Raw genomic sequence first — 15,088 nt, 5'->3', positions numbered from 1 at the left:
GTTTTGCTGCTTTGGAATTTGTTTGGAGATTGTTTACCAACAGGTGGTTGATTGGTTGGTTTCATGTGAATTATTTCCACTTATTGGCCAATTATGGTCAAGCTGTGACGGGACTCTGGAAGGAGTCACAAGTTTTCTTTATTGTCTTTTTAGCCTTTTGTAAGTATCCTTTCTGTATTCTTTAGTATAGTTTCCTATATAGCATTCTTTAATATAATATAGTATCATAAAATAATAAATTAGCCTTCTGAGAACTTGGCCTCAGCCTCATCACTCCTTCCAACGACGGTGGTCCCAGCAAATTCAAGAGCCTGCCGTGGCCGTGTCCCTCTCACCTGTTTGGACACCTTGGCCCAGGTTTTCTTGAGCCTGTAGATGGCACTCCTGTTGAGGGCCGAGGTGATCTCCAGCACGCCGTTGTAGTTGTGCATGCAGCGGCAGATGTCGGCCACCGCCACCCACTTCTCGATGGCGCTGGCCCGCGAGGGCACGTCCGCGTAGCTCATGATCTGAGAGGCCACCAGGTTGCTCATCTGGCCACGGAGAGAGAGAGAGAGAGAGGCAGGGGTCAGGGAGATGGAGCACCATCCCTTCCAACGTGTCAGGAATTAACAGGCAAGGCAGGAGAACCCCCAGATGAGCATGACAGAAATGAGGGCTCTTGGAATACAAACAGCCAGGGGAGCTGGGGGTGCTCAGCCTGGAGAAAAGGAGACTCAGGGCTGCCCCCATCACTCTGCACAGCTCCTGAAAGGGGCCTGTGCTCAGCTGGGGCTGGGCTCTTTCTCCAGGCAGCACTGACACAACCAGAGCACACAGCCTCGAGCTGCACCAAGGGAAACGTAGGTTGGATATTAGGAAAAGGTTTTTTACAGAATGAGTGGTAAAGTTCGGGAACGGCTGCCCAGGGATGTTGTCTTATATGTCAAGAGTTCTGTTATCATTATGGTGCAAGGATTCCATATCACCAGAGTTTCATACCTCCTCAGTGTTTCTCACAGGCAGCCACTCTGAGCACTGACTGATCCTTGCAGCAGCCCTCTAACTCCTCTCACTCCAATTCCCACCAATCCACTCTTTTAGGCCACTTGTTCTTATTGGCTACAGGTGTTTCCTGTTGTCACCTGGCCTGCTCTAATCTTTAGTAATAGGGTCCAGCTGCAACTCCTTGGGGGATAAGATTACATTCTACAGCACCTTCATTTACCCATACTGTGTCCCCCTGCACAGGGAGGTGGTGGAGTCCCCATCCCTGAGTGTGTTTAACAAAGCCTGGATGTGGCACTGGGTGCCAGGGTTGAGTTGAGCTGTTGGGGCTGGGTGGGACTCGATGAGCTTGAAGGTCTCTTCCAACCCAGAATTCTGTGATTCATAAACACAGGGAAAGGACATTGGAAATAGAGCTCGGGGCAGGTGGAGGGGATGGGGACAGGAAAGAAGGGTTGGGGATGCAATGGGAAGGTCTCCAAGCCATCAGCAATAAACCTGATAGGGAAGTCTCCCAGTAAAGTTCAAGGAAAATTATAAAGGAGAAAGACATGTGTAGGAATACAGAGGCATTAAACAGGATTGGTGTTATATTTCTCTGCAGAAATTGAAGTTTCTTCAGTAGGCTGAAAGGCACTGTGCTACAGTTTAAAATGTTCTACCCTTTAAAATTGCCACTAAAATGCTGAGTACCAATTATTGAAAATTAGAATCTTCATCTGCTTTGATTTAAATTGTTAATTACAAAGAGGCTGCAGCATTCGGTCACTAATAGATAAGAAATCACATCACATTGCAACACAACCCAGTATTTCTGTACCAAAGGTCAGAGGCAGTCCATGGGGTTCCTAGAAAGCAAGTCTGTATTTGAGAGTACTTACATCATTAAAATGTTGACTAGTTTTCATAATATAGGGAGTTCTCTCATTTTTATCCACTTTCATCCAGCCCTGCCCAAGGAACTCTCTAGACATTGATGGGAGAAAAAAAAAGCAAAATAATCTTCATAAACACAGTACAGAGTCTGTCTGTAACAGCCTAAGCAGATTTCAAGGATACCTCAATTTGCTGGAAGCTAATAACACAGCTTTACACTAATTCCAGCATCTCACTATACCATTTGTAATGTTGACTGAAATGGTAAATAGTGTAAAGAAGATTTATTTTTCTCTTAATCCCCTCTCCCCCATCACCTCATCCCAATTTCCAGCACTGTGACCGCATTTACACCACGTTATCCTTGTATGTGTGCAAACCCTTTTGTCAGGGGCTGAGCTGGGGGGTAGTGGCCACCCACCCCAGCCTGGTGGCCACTGGCCTGCCAAGGGACACTCTGTGCCAGGACTGTCCTCCCCTCCCTGCCACAGACAGTGGGTGCAGATATGAAGAGATAACCCGGGATGCAAGGCCCAAAGGGATCATCTCCAGCACCAAAAGGCCTCAGGCCCCAGCTAAGAATCAGCATCTCAGTCTGGAGAGCAGATGTGGGAAGAGATAAAAGAAATATTCCTGACTGCTTTACAAACTGTAAAAGACACACAAGTCACCACAGAGGCAGAAGCCTCCTACACCCTGAAAGTGTTTGTGACTTTTCCCTGGAGTTTGGACACAGATTCCATGGATGCTTCCCTGGGGATTGAGGGAAAGGATCTCAATGTGTGCCCCACCAACAACTGGATGGGAAGAGCCATTGAATCCCAAGTTGTATTATTTCTTCACTAGCTGTAACATTAACAGGTACTTTTAACCTCATGCTGTATATATCTATATATATATTTACTAATAGATATGTATATATCTATTAGTAGTTTTCTTTCTGTCCTTATTCCTCTGTGGTGTTAGTTTGTTTTAAGTCCTATGTCTGTTAATTTTGTGTCTATGTCTCAGGTTTAGCTGGGTATGTGTGTTCCATTCCCCTCTGTCAGAGCTGGGGCAGTTCTCTGCTGTTCATGGGGCAGTTTTCTTTATCTCTCCCACAGCCAACCCTCCCTCCAGGAGATCTCTGCTGTTCATGGGCCATTCATTATTAATTACCTTCTGTCCATGGCCACTGAGTGTCCCTGCAGGGCTGATCCAATCCCATCATCCCATGGGGAGATGCTGCATTGCCCAGGGCAGGAGCCAAGCATTCCTACCTGGATCCAATCTGAGCTTTGGCACAGCCCAGCAGCCTTTGCCCAGTGCATTGCCAGAGGAGCAGCTTCTGCTGCCCTGCATGGCCAGAGGGAGCCCAGGCCCATGTGCAGCAGCCCTGGAGCTGCAGAGGAAAACTCCCCCCTTGTGCAGGATCCCTGCTCCAGCAGAGCCACAGCTGGCACTGCAGGAGGGCTGAGCCCCCATGGGATGGGGCTGTGCCACCCCCTGACACACAGGGGGACAGGGCATGTGCTCACTCTGGCTGTGGTTTGTTGTTGTACTATTGCATTTGTATTTTTAAATTTCCTAGTACAGAACGGTTATCTCTACTCCCATATCTTTGCCTGAGAGCCCCTTAATTTCAAAATTACAATAATTTAGAGAGAGAGAGGGTTTACACTTTCCATTTCACAGGAGGCTCCTGCCTTCCTTAGCACACACCTGGCTTTTCCCACCAAGATAGTCTATTAAATTAATAATTCATTCTCTAACAGACCGAATCAGCCACTATGAAAGCACTTGTGCACGAGAGTGGGTTTTGGAGTGCTGGCCGCCTCCCTAAAGCTGCTGGCTGCTGCCAGAGGCCTGGGCAAAGGAAGGGAGTTATCCCAAGCCCCCCCCAGGTGCAGAGGCTCACTCGTAGGGGATGCTGCGGAACACGACGTGGTCCAGCAGGGTGATCTGCTCCGCCAGCTCCATGGCCGACAGCGTCTCGAAGCACTCGGGCTTGGGGCAGTCTGCCTGCAAAGCAAGGACAACTCTGAGGGGTCTCTCCACAGGGCACAGGGCACGAGCAGCTGCCTGGGAGCCCTCAGCGAGGCTGTAATTAACTTCGGGATCAGGAGAAATGAGGATTCACAACAATCGCAGACAACACAAACACCCGGCTGGAAATTCATAAAGCAGGCACACACCAGCTCAGAAGTATGAATGTGAGTTAATAAACTCTGCACATTCTCCATTGTATTTGCACATATATTAATATCTTCCCTTTTTTTTAAACCTTGAGATTTTATCCAAATACTAAAGTTTTGACATGTTCATTTTTGCTAGGAGCTCCAAAATCTTACAATCTCCAAACTGAAATTGACATTCCTAGTATAAAAACATATATCTATCCAGAAGTACTTTACAAGTTGCAGTTGTGTTAAATTTTGTTGACTCAAACTCACAACATTTCTGTAGGAGTATTTATGTTTAACTGTCAAGATGAACTTACCATCTGAATGATATCCTCTATTTTCAAATGGTTATCATCTTGATCATCCTGAGAAAGAGTCCTGAAAAATAAAGTGGCAGAACGTCCTATATAAATATAATTGTGCATGGTTATGACAAAACCTTATCCTAGATCAGCAAAATCGTTTATTTAAAATAAATCCTAAGCCTGCAATTGAGGAGGTAAAGGAAAAAAAAAATCTGTAGCCTAAGAAGTTATGCCTTGCTTTAATTAAAATGTGTAAACTGTTACAGCATCAGAGACATGCAAGATGAAATATTTCCATGGAGGTTTAAGATCTCTCAGCTAATGAATCCTGGAAATTGTCTTGTTCAGTGTCCCACATTGAGCTCAGTGTGTGGAAATGGACAGCAAACTGCAGCTTGTACTTTTAGCAAGGACATGATTTCCTTTCAGTAATAACAGTGCTAATGAATGTTTCCAATTCTGCTACAGAAAACCTGTTATTAATATGGTTATTTCAGAGAAATGGGTCAAAAATGACCTAGGCAAAAGTAAGTATTGATCAGACATCAACCCTGATGTAACATACTGGCACATAATTACAGGATCTTACCCCTTCATGTGGACATTACAGACAGAAAGAAACCTTGACAACGCTGGATTTATCTAATATAGGAGTGAGAGGATTCAGGGAGAAGGAACAGGAGAGGAATGCAAAAGGCTGTCAGAAAGCACACTTTTTTCCTTTTTCTATTTTCTTTTCCCCATAAGGGCTGGCAACACCTTGTGCCTGCAGGGCAAGGCGTGTTTACCTCTCCAGGAGGGCCCTAAGCTCCTTGCCCGGATAATAAGGAGTGCAGCCTCAGTCCCTGTAAATAGCCTGCCAATCTGTCCTGCAGAGCAGCTTATTTTGTGCTGCTCCTCATGCCTGGGGGCCTGCAGGAAGGTGCTGCTCATCCTGTGACAACAGCCTCTGGCAATGGAAACCACACAGGCCCCGTGCCTCCGCCCCAGGAGTTCTCATCAGTCTTGCAAAATCTGAGTTGCTTAAATATAACTTCATGTTATGTTATGTTTATGTAGGATCAGGTTCTTCCTTTTGATACTGAAATTGTTGTATTTGGTTAATATGAAATAAAGTATGAATTCTGAAAGGACTGAAAACAGTTAACTTTAATCTTTGCCTCCTGGTACTCTCTACCATCACATCTCATGTTTTATGTAGGCTTTCAGTCTGTCGTTCTAAACAGATGCTTTTTTCCTAGTACAGTGGTCTCATGAAAAAACCAAAACCAACTCTCCTTTTATCCATAAATGTTCTGCAGTGAAATCTGCAGAGGACAACAGATCTGAAGACTGGATAATGGTAATTTTTTGACAGCATCAACAGCAGCTTCCCCTTCAGTCTGGGCTGTTGCCAGCCTTGGGACACCCAGTTTCAGCAGAGGGCCAGGGACACTCACTGGGCTGCCCAGCCCTGCTTGGACAGCTCCCACTGCCCTCCCTGCAGAGCTCCTGGGAGCTGGGAAGCAGCAGATCCTTGTGGGAAGAGACACAGGAGAAGGCAAAGGCACAGAGGAGCTCTCCTGAGCAGTGCCACCCTTAGGGAGGACTGAACAGGGTCACTCCTCCAGTATCTTCAGAAATGAAGGAAGGAAATTTAAAAGAAACACCTTTCTAATTCTTAGAATCACCAATTAAGATTCTCTCTCACTATTCTTCATGCCTGACCAGGCCAAATATTAAAATAATTTTCTAATTGAAAGTATGTGTCTCGTCCTTTCTTTGTGGTACATAAAACATATTAAAAATATTTAGAAGCCAGGGCAAGTTAGAGAGCCTGAAGTGTGTTGTTTGGTGAGATCACACAAGGCAGAAAAATTGTTCATCCATCACATTTTGACATCTGCATATCCCTCAATTTCATTTATGTTTAGTCTGAAGAAGAAGAAGGAGGAGGAGCTGTTTCTGGAAGCAACCTGTTTTTCTCCAGATAGGATTATTTATCAATGTGGTTCACTGCTGTTCAGCCTGAACTTACACCTTCCTGCTTCTTTATCAGTTAAATTTTATCTAGATTTCCAGGGTTAGTAAATCAGGATGATAAAATCTCAAGCAAAATGTACATTGGGAGGTTTGCCTAGCTTTCAGAACAGATACTGAATTTAAAAAAGCATTTTTACCCTGAAGAGAAACCCTGTCAGTCCACACAGCAGAAATCCCATCAAGCAAGAAATACCAGCTGCTTTGTTTGATGACTCAAGGCATGAAAAAGCTCAGCATCTCCCATCAACATTTTCCTTGTCATTCATATTCCAAACAGAGCCTTTCCCAGAGCTGACCTGATGGATCTTTGGAACACAAACCAACCTTTCCTGCTCCTCTGATCTCTGCTAACAAGGGGATGGATTTTCCAAGGATGTGCATGCATGCAAAGGCTGGGGCAGTTTGTAAAAAGATGTATTTTTACCCAATATCCTTCAGGGTGACATAGAAAATACAAGTGTTATGCCTCAGAAAGCATGAACGTTTTTTTCATGAATGTTTGAAGTGGAATTTTTTACAAGAAATGCTTGTCCTAAGCCCATTCTGCATTTGTCAACCTTTCAGGCACAAGAGTAGACTACAACAACTGAGATGTGGGGAAGCCAGGGCCTACAGTGACAGCTGACAGGCAACCCAGAATTCTGAGAGAATACATGTTTTAGACAAAATGCCTGCAGCAAGCACCTCTGCAGAACAACAACATTTTACAGCACTCACTCAGCAAGGGGGTGAGTGACGATTTTTATGAAAGACACATCAACTGGATTACTCCTTCTTCCCATTTTCAACCCATTCCAGAGAAACCTTTTGAATGAAAGTTTCACCGAATCTTCCAGTTACGACAGATCTGTGCTTGCTCATGAAAAGCATGCTGTCAGAAAGCCTCAAACAAATTGGTTTCTAAATATTTGTAACAACAGTAAAAAAAAGCCCTTCAGTTCCAGGTAATTTGTGTTTCCCCTCTAAGCAGACTTAGATGACAGGTCTCAGTTGAGAAGGATGACATCTCTCCAAGGAGCAGGGCACAGGCTGAGCAGCTTTTCTCCAAGCCAGACCCTGAACAGGAGCCAGGAGGGAAACACAAACCCTGGGACCAGCTCTGCATATTCTGCAAGGGAACAGAGCAAGAAGATTCACAACAAGTCCCTGCCTGGGTTCTGTTATTGTCCATGCAGAAAGAGCCAGGATGCCTAAATTCAGAGAATTTTGGTGGAGAGGATTGTGGCATTCACATTCTCTGAAAAATCCCTTCACCCAGGGTTTTTCTCCTGGGAAGCTGAGAAGCCTCAGAGAAAAGGAAAACAATTCTGATCTCATTTGCTTCTCCTGTGTTGTGCTCACATGTGGAATGTGTTTGGAGATTGTTTACCCACAGGTGATTGTTTCATTGCATTCTGCTGTGAGTTGTTTTCACTCTTTGGCCAATCAGGGAAACTCTGGAAAGAGTCTGGAGTGTTCATTGTTATCTTTTAGCCTCCTGTTTGTATCCTTTCTGTATTCTTTAGTATAGTTTAGTATAACATTCTTTAATATAATACAGTATCATAAAATAATAAATTAGCTTTCAGAGAACATGGAGTCAGACTCATCATTCCTGCCTTCATCTGGGGGGAGCACAAATACAATAGAGGATCTCCTCTGTGACAGGAAGAGACCGTGGCAGGAGTGCTGCATTTCCTGACCTTAGTTTTGTGGTTTGGTGCTTCAGGTAACCACAGGGTCCCACCACAGGGCTCCTTGGTAATGCTAACCCTTCATGAAGGAACTCAGGAAACATTTTTCCACTGCAGGCCCTCTCTCCACGCTCAGAACAGTGACTGTAACCCAACAGAGGATCCCCAGTGTGCTGCAGAGGAGGGAGACACGCTGTGGGATGGACCCTGCAGGATGTGGAGCCCGTCCAGAGTGGCTCAGGGAAGCCTTGGCCCAAAGCTGAGCAGTTGTGGGTCTGCAGGAGTGAGTTCTGCAGCAAACAGAGATCCCTGCAGACAACAAGCAGCCAGAGCTCTCCAGTCTAGGGCAGAGCAGGCTCAGTCCTACTGAACCAGCCAGGGCACCAGGGGCACAGAACAGACCCCACATCATCACAGCCTCCTCCTGCACCGCAGCAGCACCTCTGCTTTCAGAGGAAATGCAGAAGAAGCCGTGCTCCTCTGTCCCTGGAAGCCTGTCTGCACTCTGGGCTCGTGCACTTGTGCTCTCAGAGAGGACACAGGCAGGTCAGTGCCGCCTCTCCTGACTCTCTTCATTTCTGACCCTTCAGAAATCAGCTCCAGAACTGTACAAGGATGTTTGCAACCTGCCAGGAGAGCTAAGCCCCCTGACAGAAGCTATTCCCCCATTTCATGTCCTGATTATTGCAAAGTCAAGTTGCCAAAGAGCAGCTGGCTCTGCCTCTGAGTCCCCCACCAGGCTGAGGAGCAGAGGGAGCCCTGGATGCCCCAGGACTGAGTGCTCAGTCTCCACAGGGACAGCAGGTCCCTGCTCTCACCAGCAGTAAAGATTATTTTTAAAGCTTAGAAATATCTCTATTTGAAGAATGTGCAGTAAAAATTAAGGACTGTGGAAGAGCAAAGGAACGTGCCCTCCTGTGTCAGTATCACAGATAAAGTTACACACAAACAGCTGCCGATTATTCCCTATATCCTATAAGGATTATTTTATCCTCATAGCCTGTAAAATTATTCTTTATATCCTATAATGATTGCTCAATCAGGTGTATAGCCTTGCTGAGAGCCTGTCTCGAGCAGCAATTACAGCGTTTTGTTAAACTCTGGAAATCACTCTTAATTACCAGACATTTCCCAGGGGTGATCTAAACACCTCCCCCTTCCAGTGAAAGGGTGAGAAATTGTATTGAAATTTAATTCACATAGAAGCAGGATTGAAATAGTTCACATCAAGTTGCCCAGCATCTATGTTCAGCAGTACTGCCAGCCTTTAAAAGCAATAAAGGAGTTTTTAGCCAAGGCTGAGAGGAAAAACTCTTTTTCCATTTGTTTTTGCTTTGAAAAAAACCCTATAATTTATAGAATGGTCAAAAATTCAGTCTGAATTTTTGAAAAATCTGTAAAAATGGAAATATCTGATGAGCTGTATTCACTGGTGTATCAGACACTGTGCTCAATTACTCAGTAATCAGTTCTAGGAAGAGGGAAAGGACAAACAATAACAACCTTTTCCTAGAACAGCACTAAAAGGATGGAGACAATTCATTGTTTACACATAAATACAAAGGTCCATTTTTTGATGCAACTGCTGGTGGAAATTGGCTCATTTGAAACTGGGTACAAGAAATTGTTGTATGGTAAAGGCCTATATAAATCCATTACTCTCTCAGGAGCAGACCAGGCTTGCTTTAAAACATTTTCTTGAGAAGCTGAAAGTTGTGGGGTAATTTTACCTACTGGCTGTCACACACATTATCAAAACCCACATCATCCTCATCCTTCTTGCTCTTTTGACTTGCTGTCTCTTCCAAAGAAACATAAGACGATGTTTTTACTTGGAATAACAGCACACACAGCATAATTAAAAGGATGATTATTTTTGTTTATGTAAGAAGAAACATGGTTGAACTAAGAATTTATCTGTTTTTTATCTTCTGTTTGATATTTGTCCTCACAAGTGATTTTTTTTCAGACCTTTTTCTTTTCATATATCTGTTGGAAACCTGTCAAGTGGTCTTAGAAAACTCAGGCATACTCTATTTATTGCACACTTATTGGCTTACCTGCAGAATACTGACATAAATGTTAATAAAGCATACTGTAGATTTATCTGTGTTTTTCATGATGTTTTATTTTAATCACTCCTTAGTCTGCAGATGTTTCAACTAATTTATTTATTTAATTATTGCTCAGTCTTTAAATGTTTACTGCTCCACAGGATTGCAGAACAAAGGACTTGAAGCCAGTGGCTGTAAAATATTCACACTTTGCAGACAGAGCTGTTTTCACTCATACTTGAGGGCTGAACTCAAGGCTGCCAGCTGTTCTGCAGCAAAGCTTTCCAATACAGGTATTTTTATGAATGAAACTTAAAACAGGCTCTGCTTTATGGCTCATAAAACACTTAGCAATCCTTCAAAATTAAATACTCTGGAGGGAAACCCAGCCCTGTGAATTCTATGATACACAGTCTGTCTCCCTCTGTGCTACAGTTAACGTGTGAAATAATTAGAAATGCATTTACCTCAGTATGTTCGCAGTGGCTTTCCTTTCTTGTGGCAGAAGGTCAGGGTCTCTCAAAACTTCCTCCAGCAAATTTAACACATTCATTTTCAGCTCGTTGTTCAGCTCAAAATCCTGAAAAGGAAAAAAGTTTTACAACTTTTAGTCTTAACAGCATTGAACAAACAACTGAAAAATTGTATTTTAATGGGTTTGCCTTTTCTTTTTCAATTAGGTTTGAATTTTTTTGTTTGTTTTTGTTTTTGTTTTACTACTACATTTGAAAATATTTAGAGAAAGCTGTGGTACATAAGTAAACTGGCCACAAATAGGATCTCCCAAAGGCTGGGATTTTTCTCCTTTTTGACCTTTGCCTTCTGTGTGAGACAGGATGATCAGGGAACCTTCATTTTCTGAATTATCACCTGCACCTGGCGATAACATTCTCTCTGTATTTAATTGCAGTTCTGGCACCACTGCCCAGCAGGGCAGGACCCTTCCTCTCACTGCTGCCTTGAGGTTCTCTGTTCATCTGCCTCCCCTCTGCTGTTTCTTATCTCATACCCACCCTGTTGGAAAGTCTGCTTTTTGTGGAGTACTCAAACCAATGAATTCACTAAATAATCTGTCCCTGCGCTGAAGAGCTTCAGCATTTTAATGACCTCTGGGGCAGACTGATGCCTGACCCAGGACTGAGATTCAGGGACATGCAGCAACCTCATCTCAATCTGATCAGATCTTACCTGATCTCTTATCTCATCTGATAAGATCCCTTATCTGAATTGGAGAAATCAGACAGTATTAGACAATCTACAGACACAGAATGTTCAAGCTTTGAGGTGGGAAGTTACAGGCAACTCTTGGGGTAGACTCCAAGAACTCTTGTATTCAGGTGTTTTACAGCATTTTGATAGGCAAGCAAATCCCAACCCTCCAGCTGCCTGGTGCACCACAGATCCTCCCTGATAACCCACAGCTGCCTGCAAGCAGGACCACGTGTGTGCAGAGCTCCCTCTCGTTTCCATGGCAACCGGAGGCACAAAGTTACTGAAAATGGGGAAGATTTGGCACCTTGGCACAAGAGCGTGGTGTTTCACTCCCAAAAACTCCCCACAGCCCCTCCTGTGGTGAGGGGCTCTGGAGATGTGTGCCTCTGGGAGCAGCAGAGCCAGCCCAGGTGAGCACAGCTCAGGTGAACCCAGCTCAGGTGAGCACCAGAGCACTCCCACAGCCACCAAGAGAGGTGTGAGGCCTTGAGAGGGCTGAGCTGGAGCAGAGGCTGGATGGAGTTCCAGAATAAAGCAGGGATTTATTCAAAGCATCTCCTCCATGGATCCACCTTGGGCAGCACCAGAGCCCAGCCAGGGCTGCAGCCAAGATGAACCAAAATGGCCCCAAAATGAGCCCAAGATGAACCAAAATGGCCCCAAAATGCACGGCCGGGCATGGGCTCTGTCCCTGGGATCAGTTCTGCTCCATTTGCACCTTGCAGTTCATTGTCCCATTCCAGCTTTAGCCCCTGCAGTCCCACCCTGCTTGTTTTTCTCTCTCCAGCCCACGGGGTTTGTGCTCTTGGGCTGAGATTTGGACCATTTGTTCCCCAGCTGGAGCAGGAATTGTTTTGTCTCCCTGCCCTGTGCACAGAACTCATCATGCCCTGATGTGGAGCCCAGACCTACACACTAAAGCAGCACAGAATCTGAAAAATATCAAAGCTAAAACCTGAGGTGGAGCCTCATTTGGAAATGGGAGGGAATGGTTCAGAGCAGGAGGGGAATGAGTGCTCATCACAGGATGTGCCACAGCTACGCTCACAGCATTTCTGAGAAAGGTTATTGCTCCAGTGTCAGCCCTGAGAGGAACAGTGGATTTGTCTTTCCAGACAAGCTGTGGGTCTGTGTTAGGTAAAACCAGCACTGGGAGAGGAAAGAAACAATGGGAAGGATTCCATTGATTGATGAATGGAAAAAGAGATTTGCCTTTACAAATAAACTCTAGGTTTGCTGAGAAATGAAATTAGACATTGAAAGGTGAAAGAAACAGTGGGGAAGAAAAACCCCTAAATTCCATAAGAATTAAAAATGAAAAGGGAGGGTTGTACATTAGAGGGAAATCTCTGCTATCAGGTGTTCTGGGAAGTCTGAACCTCTCAAGTCCCTCAGAAATGGGGAAAGAGAGAAGGGAAATGTGGCTGGGAAATTGGGATAAAAAGGAGGCTGGGTGATCCAAAAATGGGAGAGACCCCAGGGGAATGGCCCATGGCCTCTCCCTTTATTGGAACAAAGTAAAGGACTCCTCTGCCTCCTTTCTGGGTGTAAACCTCTGATGTTTGTGGATTAATTTTCCTAACAGCACTCAGACATCTCCTGCTCTGGGCATTTCCCTCCTATTACAGCACCGCCTCCTCATTCCACCAGAGTCTCCTCACCTGGGCCTCAGCTAATTAATACTCTGGAACTGATTAATATCTGTGTCTTATTTTTTCTGGAGATGTTTACCCGTATTTGAGGGTGTTGGAGAACAGGAAGCTGGGGTATCAAACACTCAGCTCAAAGCCAAGAGAGAATTATTGCAGGGCACTGCACTCTGTTTTCCAAAGCACATTTTGTATAGCCACACTCTGAAACGCCTCCCTTAGGAGCTGTTTTAGCTGTTTGCAAGGAAAGACAAGAGAACCTTTTCATATATTTGGGGCATGGAAATGGGACTAATTAGAGAAAACACGAGGAATGTAACTAAACTACATGACATTACTGTGCACTCCGGTGGTTTAGAAAAGAAAATAATTTGAACTATAAAACTATCAAAACTTAGTGAAAGGAGAAACCTGGAGTCTGCACAAGCCTAAGCAACCAGTGTAATTAACGAGTTTTTCCTGTACCTCAGTGGCAGACACTGTGTCAAAGAGGATGGTATCTCTGCAGCCTGTGCCACAAAAATACAGTGGGGTTTCTCTTCCCCACTGTTTCTTTCACCTTTCAATGTCTAATTTCATTTCTCAGCAAACCTAAAGTTTATTTGTAAAGGCAAATGGGCAGAATGGTGCCCAGGAGGTGACACATCCCCCATCCTCATTCAGCCCTGCTGGGTAAAACCCTTGGGCAGATCACATCACCCTGGCCAGGATTTTATCTCCAGGCACAGCTTTCAAACCACAACTGGTTCATTCATTACAAGATATCTTCTCTCAGGATGACTTGTTTCATTGAAAACAGACCTCTGACGAAATAAGTCTAGAATTGTAAAATACTTTCATTTGCAAATAGGATCAGAGAACCTTGTCCATAATTATCAGATTCAGCCAAACCAAAGCATTTCCAATTTTTGAATGGTTACATGCTAATTCTTATAATAATGAGAATTAATAATTTGGTCATTATCATTAAAACTTGTTTTACTGAGTAATCTCCGTAAGAGAGTTGTTCCGGAATTGCTGGGGAAACTCAAATTTATGGTTTTCTTTTGTAAAGTAATATAATCTGTTTCTCATAGTATGATGAGGTAAAAAAAGCCCCTATGAATAAAGGTGGGAATCAGAAGAAAAATGAAGAACTAATCTCTTTTTCTAGTGAAGGCTGTTACCTAAGTGGTACTGAGATTCCAGTGTGATGAGCCATATATATTAAAAAAATAACAGGGAAAATGTTGCATTTAAACATGTACATGCACTTAACTTTTGTGGAGAAAGGTTGACAGGTTTGTATCATAAGAATGATACAAACACCACAATACTTAGCAACCAATTTTAAGTATAACTTAAAAATAACGAAATAAATATATGCAGATTATCTCTGGCTGTATTATGGGTGTCACACATGAATATTTATCTGTTTATACGATAGGACACTTAGATCCACAGGCAGGTAGCTATTTATGGCCTTAGATACATGTGTATCACAGCTCCCTGCATAATTTTACACCACTTTTTTGACTTCTAGTTCTAATTTATGTATCAGAGAAGGAATACAGTTGGTCAGACAGGAATCCTTCAATCTCCCAGCAGCAGATTTCAATCTGACAGTGGTTCAGTTCTTCAGGAGGGGGTCACATACCTCTAATACGTTTTAGAGTCTATAGTAGCCTAAAGATTTGTGGGTATTACTCAGATTTCAAATCATTGGCCAGAAGAAAAGAGAGGGCAGCAGAGGCAGAAGAAAGCAAGGGAAAAAAAAACATGCTAAAATGCACTTTAAAACTAAAACCAGTAGATTTGCTGTAGGTGGTTTATACAGAGAATATATTTTCAAGATTTGACATGAGCTCAGTAAAACCCCAGAAGCTTTCCCTCTCCCCTTTCTTTGAGTGTTCCTCAGTGAGAGGAAACATTCTGCATCTAAACAATGTGGGGAACACTGAATAATCCAGACAGGTAAAATCAAGCTAAAGCAGGAAACATTATTTATATTTGAGTAGGCCAGTGAGAAGAACTACAGAAGAACAGGATGGAGGAGGGAAGAAAGAGGCAGGAGGGGATAGAGATCAACTGGATGACTTTTTGCAAGGAAATTGGAATGTTTTTAAGTAGATGTGGATTGCCTTACAATTTTCCTGTAACTGTCCTCAT

General features: G+C 43.8%; 1 protein-coding gene across 5 annotated transcripts in view; it reads right to left on the bottom strand.

Moving 5' to 3' along the window:
• Positions 1 to 15,088, bottom strand: part of RASGRF2 (Ras protein specific guanine nucleotide releasing factor 2) — a 133,346-nt gene that overhangs the window by 9,457 nt on the left and 108,801 nt on the right. For all 5 annotated transcript variants that reach the window (XM_077171128.1, XM_077171129.1, XM_077171130.1 and 2 more), the window contains 5 exons: positions 10,547 to 10,659; positions 4,343 to 4,403; positions 3,761 to 3,864; positions 1,869 to 1,953; positions 336 to 533 (listed from right to left, as the gene is read on the bottom strand). In XM_077171128.1, the coding sequence (XP_077027243.1) occupies positions 336 to 533; positions 1,869 to 1,953; positions 3,761 to 3,864; positions 4,343 to 4,403; positions 10,547 to 10,659 (561 nt within the window). The remainder of the gene's footprint in view (positions 1 to 335; positions 534 to 1,868; positions 1,954 to 3,760; positions 3,865 to 4,342; positions 4,404 to 10,546; positions 10,660 to 15,088) is intronic.

This window comes from Agelaius phoeniceus, chromosome Z (assembly GCF_051311805.1).
Source record: "Agelaius phoeniceus isolate bAgePho1 chromosome Z, bAgePho1.hap1, whole genome shotgun sequence".
Classification (NCBI taxonomy): Eukaryota; Metazoa; Chordata; class Aves; order Passeriformes; family Icteridae; genus Agelaius; species Agelaius phoeniceus.
The sequence above is the reverse complement of the archived record's forward strand: the minus strand, read 5'-3'. Positions and strand labels throughout refer to the sequence as shown.